Genomic DNA, 6,991 nt, shown 5'->3' on the forward strand with positions numbered 1-6,991 from the left:
AGCAACACCCCCGGCAGCACCGCCAGCTGCTGCGAAATGTCCCGCAGAGCCGCCAAGATATCCGCCATTGGCAGCTGCACTATCTGTGCCTGACCCGGAAAATAGCCGGATGCTGGCGCATGAGCTGGATAGCCGGGTGCTGCAAGTGCTGGCGCAGGGCACCAAGGCACCGTGTGCAGGCGCAGAGGTCCAGGGCGTCATGGATGCGCCCAGAAGCGACGCGGGCATTCCTTGCGGCGCCGCCGGGGCCGATTGTGGGGCGAGCGGCGGCAGCAGGGCTGGTTGCGGGGGAGACATAGGGATGACGGGCCCTGCAACACTAACGGTAAGCGGCCGTGCAGGCATCTGTGGCGCGGAGGAGGGAGGGGGGCTGCTGGGGCGGTGTGGGCGCTCCGCCAACTCTTTGCGTTGTTCGGTTACCTTTGCGAGTTGTTCCGCAGGTGAGGGGTATTTTGGCATCACAAATTTGCATGGAGAGGGATAGACAGGAGGAACATAATCACGGGGCGAGGGATAGGATCCTCGTGCAGCCTTCGCGACTTTCTCAGTCTCCGATGGTATCGGAGGCGCGGCGACCGTACTGCCCGCGCTGTCCTGGGTCAGTCCCCCCTCAGATAACTCATCATCCCCTTCAGAACCTTCACCCTCCGACCCCTCAGAGGCTGGCAATTATTTTCCGTCTCCTCCTGCTGTCCAATTTTGCATGATATCATATAGAATGCCCCACGTACGGAGCAACTTGACTACGCTCTTATCCCCGTACACAGTCTCATGAATTAACTTATCCCCTAACAGTTTCCAAGCTTCTAGGCTAAATGCAGTGTTTGGGTCTGCTGCAAATCCATGCTCTGCTGCCCAATTTAGCAGTTCGCACAGAGCATCGTCACTTATGTTATCTCCCTCGATCGTTATCACAGATTTGAAGGCAGAAAGTACCGTGCTTTCTTTTGAGGATTTATGTCCCACCTTTTCAGTTAAGGGTTCGGTCCCCGCAGCCCCGGGGGGGGGGGGGGGGGGGGGGGGGGGGAGGGTGCACGTACCTCCGAACGAGATGCGCGGCGTTTCGATTCGTCTCGGAGTTGTAAGTTCAGTTGCAGTTGTAGTATGCGTCGCGGGTCACCAGATGTCGCTGTTGTACCGCGGACAGTGAGAAGAACGACATAAATCCAGTCCAGGATAAAATGGGATTATTTAATTAATTACAAACTTGTTTATATAACTTGGTTCGCAAGAATGGCTAAGGCTCTTGGTCGCTGCATTATCCACCTCTCAGAGTGATTGGCTGAATGCTATGACACCCATTCCAAAATATTTTCTTCAGTGTACCATAACAAGACTGCAAAACAAGCTTGCACCTGTGAGATGAAGTCTTGGTTTACAAAAACCTCAAACTGTTTTCAGCTAGCTTGCGTGAGAAAGGAAAACTTCACAGGATGCTGGAAAGCTGGAAACTTTCTCTGCTGAAAGCTTTTCAGTATCCACAGTGGTAAACTCTTTTTTCCTGATTTCCAGCCAAAGCTCTCTGTTCAGCCAGGCCGGTCTTCTTCCCCGCTCACTTATCTTTTGGCTCATGGGGACAGTCTGTTCCTGCACCTTTACTTTTCCTCCTTAAAGCACATCCAATCTTCCTGGACTCCTTTGCCTTTCAGGACTGCTTCCCAAGGGACTCTCTCAACCAGTCTCCTAAACAGGCCAAAGTCGACCCTCTGGAAGTCCAAGGTGGCAGTTTTCCTGACCCCCCTCCTTACTTCTCTGAGAATTGAAAACTCTGTCATTTTGTGATCGCTGTGCCCAAGATGGCCTCCAACCATCACATCACCAACCAGTCTTTCTCTGTTCAAAAACAGCCGGTCCAGCAGGGCTTCTTCCCTGTTTGGCTCCCTTACCAGCTGTGTCAGAAGGTTCTCTTCCACACACTCCAGGACCCTCCTGGACTGTTTCCTCTCTGCTGTGTTGTATTTCCAGCAGACATGTGGTAAGTTTAAGTCCCCCACAAGAACAAGGGCTAACAATTGTGAAACTTCTTCCAGCTGCTTACAGATTATTTCATCTGCATTTTCATTCTGGTTGGGTGGTCTATAACAAACTCCCCCCAGGATATCCACCCTGTTGTCCTTCCCCCTAATTCTTGACCATAAACACTCAACCCTATCATCACTGTCATTAAATTCTAGACAACCAAAACACTCCCTAACATACAGGGCTACCCCACCACCTCTCCTTCCTTGCATATCTCTTCTGAAGTGTTTATAGCCATCCATTGCAGCACTCCAGCTGTGCGAGTCATACCATTGTGTCTGTGATGGCAACTATGTTATAGTTTTCTAGCTGCACAATGGCTTCCATTTCCTCCTGTTTGTTGCCCATGCTGTGTGCATTGATGTAGATGCACTTCAGTTGGGCTAATTACCTTGATGCTTTTTTTGCATGGAGAAGACCTAATTCCTGCATGACCATTCACAGGTGCTTCTGAGATTTCTAACATCAATAATCCCTGCATACTTTCTGCTGTATGGATCTTCATCCCCTGCCTCCACTGATATGGCCGACCGAAGGACCTTGCTAGCACACTGTCCCTCAAGCAGTGGTGTGGCCCCCCCCAGGCTTATATCTATAGAGTCTGGCTTTATCCCTGTCCCTCATCCAATCTAGTTTAAAGATCTCTTAAGTAGCCCTGTCACTCCTGAGCCAAGATCCTTTTTCCCCTTTGACACAGGTAGACCCCATCTGTTCTCAGCAGGCTCAGGGTCATGTAAACCAACCCATGATCAAAACCCACAAAATTCTGCTGGCAACACCAATCTCAAAGCCAAGTATTCATCTGCATGATCTTCCTGTTTCTTGCCCCATCATTCCCTGCTACTGGCAGGACAGAGGAGAACACAACTTGTGCTCCAGGTCTCTCAACCAGTCATCCCAAGTCCCTGAAGTCCCTCTTGACTGTCCGCAGACTTCTTGTTGGACTTCATTGCTGCCCACCTGGAAAGCCAATAGTGGGCCATACCAAGCTGGGAAGTTTCTCAGTGATGTCCATTACCTGGGCCCCAGGGAGGTGGCACACTTCCCTATGGGTTGGGTCCAGTTGGCATATCCATCCCTCTGTTCCTCTCAGAAGGGATTCACCAATGACAACTACCCTTCCTTTCTTAACTGAGGTGGTTGTGATGCAGGGGGTACATTGCTCTGCCCTAGGCGACCCCTCCAACCTGGAAGAACCTTCATTCACATTTTCATTTCCCTGGTCCTCCACTTGCAGAGCCTCATACTTATTGCATAAGGGTACCTGGGAAGGTGAGTGGGAGGGGATTTGCTTGACAGAAATCTGTTTCTACTCCCCTTCATCTCCAAGGTCCCTTCCTTCTGCCTGGTGGTGAGACAGTAGGGGATCTATTGCTTCTTGTGATGTGGACAGTGGGTGCATTTGTCTAAGGGATGAATGAGTACAGCTCCACCAGTCAATGTCCTCCTCAGAGTCCCTAATACTTCTTAGCCTTTCTACTTCCACTCTCAGCTCTGCCACCAGGCTGAGCAGATCATCCACCTGGTTGCACCTCAAAGTGCTGTTGTCTCTACTGCCATCCAATACCAGTGACTTCAGTACTCAGAAGTTATTCAAGGTTTGGTTGGGCTTTTTTTGTACTAGAGCTTTTAAGCCATATTGTTTAATACCTTTATTATATAGAGCAATTGATCATCACATTAGTATAGTTTATGTTTATCTGCATTATTGGGATATTTTATACTTTTAATGTTGTTCTGGTTTAACCCCAGACAGTAACTAACAAGCTGTTGCTTGCTCAGTCCTCCCCATACCCCTCATGGGGAGGAGAATCAGAAAAAATCTAAACCTTGTGGGTTGAGATAAGAACAGTTTAATAATTGAAACAAAATAAAATATAACAACAACAATAATAATTGTAATGAAAAGGAGAGAGGAATAAAACTCAAGAAAAACAAGTGATGCACAATACAATTGCTCACCACCCACTAATCAAGGCCCAGCCAGTCCCCGAGCAGCAATCAGTCCCTCCTGGCCAACACCCCTGTGAGAGACTGGGAAGACTGATGTCTTGAAACATTTTTAGGTGCGTATTTGAGGGGAAGGGGCAGGTCAGGCCTTGCCTTTGGTGAGATGATGCACTGCCCTGCACCCCCCACCCCTAGAGCCTGTATCCCAGCCCTGCAGTGGCTGCCAATCACTGGCACACCAGAGGCAATGCTCCACACCCCACCTCTGGAGCCCCTAACCCAGCTCCTGAGTTGCCAAATGACTGGAAGTCCCTCCTGGGGGAAGAGCCCAGGAAGACCAAGGGGTATTTAAGGCTGAACATGCGGCTAGCATGACCCTACCTCCTATTGGAGTTTCTATCTGAACACTGCTGGAACCAGGAGTGGTAGCTATGTTTGTTCCTTTTTATATCTTTTCTGTCTTTCTCTCTTTCTTTTTCTTCTTCTTCTAATTCCATCTTCTCTGAATTTTTGAGTAACTTAAAATCGAACAGGCTTGGAATTTGCTAAGTTGAATGGGCTAAGTTAATGCTTTGGGAAGTATTTCATATTGATTGAATGCTGCTCTAAACCTTTTGCCAAAAAGTTCTTTGATTTTCTACAGTTACCAGTAAAGTTTTTTTTTTTGGACCCCTTGAGAATATCTTGTTGGTATTTCTCCCATGCCTCTAACTCAGAGTACATGAACAATTGAAAGTCCTTTTAAAAGTGTCATTGAGCAAGGTTTTTTGGGGCCTTACATCCTCCCAGTTTATATGCTGGGCATACATTCCATGGTATGTAATATCCCTTTGACCAGTTCAGGTCACCTGTCCTGGCTATGCTCCCTCCCAGCTTCTTGTGCACCTCCTCCCTGGCAGAGCATGAGACATTGAAAAGTGCTTGACTCAGGGCAAACACTGCTCAGCAACAACCAAAACATCCGTGTGTTATCAGCATTCTTCTCATACTGAATCCAAAACACAGCACTGTAGCAGCTACTGAGAAGAAAATTAACTCTCCCAGCAGAAACCAGGACAAATGTTCAGTCATAGCTTAACTTAATAGGTACTTGCAACCATGTCAATCAGTAAAATTAAGATTTCTAAAATTTTAATATATAAAAAAGTTCACCAGAATGTTATTGACACAGTAGATTCAAAAATATTTTTTCTTTTTGTTTCCTGCTGTTACTTTTAACATACACGCTTAGCATGCATTATGCTAAGGATACAGCCTATTTGTGTTTTTAAATATGTTGTTTCAGACAGTAGATAGCACACACAAACTTGGAAAAAGGTACAGGCATCCTACAGTCAAACTGCATGCACAGCAGAGCAATCAGAAGTTGTAGAATTTGTGGGGGGAAAAAAAACCTGTTTATTCATTTTCGGATCCTCCCAAACATATGAACAAACCAGATTTTTCCACCACACAGCTCTGCTTCATGTTTGAGACTTTGTTATTACTCTACCAAGAAATGGAAGGTTCAGCATGCTTTTTTTATTGCTTTTCCACCTCCCTAGGTCCATGGTCTCTACCGCACAACTGGTGCTAGTTTTGAGAAAGCTCAGCAAGAGTTTGCAACAGGAGTGATGTCCAACAAAACTGTACAAACTGCTGCAGCCAACGCCGCATCAACAGCAGCAACCAGTGCAGCTCAGAATGTGTTCAAGAGTAACTGAATGTAGAGAAATATTAAAAAATCACGACAGTTCTCTTCCACTGTACTTTTTTTTCCAGTCATTTATATTTCCTAAAACATATATCAAAATACACACAGCATATTTGTTTCTTCTGCAGCAGTGCATAGGTAAAATGGGAAGTGTTTGTTTATTTTAGAATAAATTTATTTATTTAAAAAAGATAACCATTCTCTGTGCTTCTTTAAAATGTTCCATTTTCGAATAATAAGCTTTCCTTATTTAGGGAGGGTAAGTAATTTCAACAATTGGCCTGAGAATGAATTGTGGTATATAATGATCAAATAAATATATTAAGAATTTGGAGGGTTTTTTAGTGGTTCACTATGGTATTTTAACTTCAGGAAAGGACTTTAGCTCAATTTTTTCTTTTTAAGAACTGTTTTCCCTATTTCCGCTATAAGTGGGGTAGACTGAGAGATGTAGAAGGTTAGGTTTGGCTACACTTTTGCAATTTCAGCAGCTGCTGGAGGACAAATACAAGTGGGATAGATATAAATTATTTTCTTGGGATATTTTTTAGGATGTCTTGATATAAACCTGTAAGTTTGCATGAATACTGTTATCTGTACTTGTTTAAAGAGTCTTTTGGTCCGGAATTTGCCTGCACTACGTTATAGCATTTGTTTGTATCTATTTTCATGGATTATTCTCTACCTGTGAGGAATTATTATAGTGCAGAAACATTGTCTGTAATAGAATGTGTAATGCAGTGTATAGTTTAAGGAAGTTAACTGATGGTTTCAATCACAGAGCTAAATTATTATATATTTGCTATTTTTAATTTCAATATTCATGTCTTGGGGTAGTAATTTTGTTGGAAAAGAAACAAATATTGACCTCTAGAACACCAGTTTCATGCCACACTTCCCTCTTACATGCAGTGGTATTTTTGTTGTGTTTGGGATGTGTAGATTTGTATTTAACAGTGGTAGTAAATCTTTAGCCTTATCAGTCACAATGTTTACTTCTTGTCCAAAAATCTAAATATACAGTGTTTCATTTTCTAAAATCAAGCTTTTTAAGCAATGGCATTTAACAGATACATGCTTTCATTTTAATGTAACTCAGCTATTTCTGTGATTTCATTTAAGATGGGGGAAAAAAAGTTTTTAAACTTTTGAGTTAGAAAAGTGAGAAATCTTCATCTTTCACAAAGCTAATTTTAGCTCATTGAACTGGAGGCCTACAAGGTTAAATTGGTGCTGTGGAACTGAACAATCCATAATGGTGCATGCTATCAAAATATTCTAGAATTGAATCAGGTCTTTCTATAAAGTGACGTTTCTCTGCTTTGAAGG

General features: G+C 44.4%; 1 protein-coding gene across 2 annotated transcripts in view; it reads left to right on the forward strand.

Annotated features, from left to right (window-relative positions):
- Positions 1 to 5,722, forward strand: part of LOC309584576 (secretory carrier-associated membrane protein 1-like) — a 185,665-nt gene extending 179,943 nt beyond the window's left edge. For both annotated transcript variants that reach the window (XM_082300662.1, XM_082300663.1), the window contains one exon: positions 5,514 to 5,722. In XM_082300662.1, the coding sequence (XP_082156788.1) occupies positions 5,514 to 5,672 (159 nt within the window). In that variant the 3' untranslated portion in view covers positions 5,673 to 5,722. The remainder of the gene's footprint in view (positions 1 to 5,513) is intronic.
- The last annotated feature ends 1,269 nt before the right edge of the window (positions 5,723 to 6,991 follow it).

Source organism: Coloeus monedula (genome assembly GCF_965178545.1).
Source record: "Coloeus monedula genome assembly, chromosome: W".
NCBI lineage: Eukaryota > Metazoa > Chordata > Aves > Passeriformes > Corvidae > Coloeus > Coloeus monedula.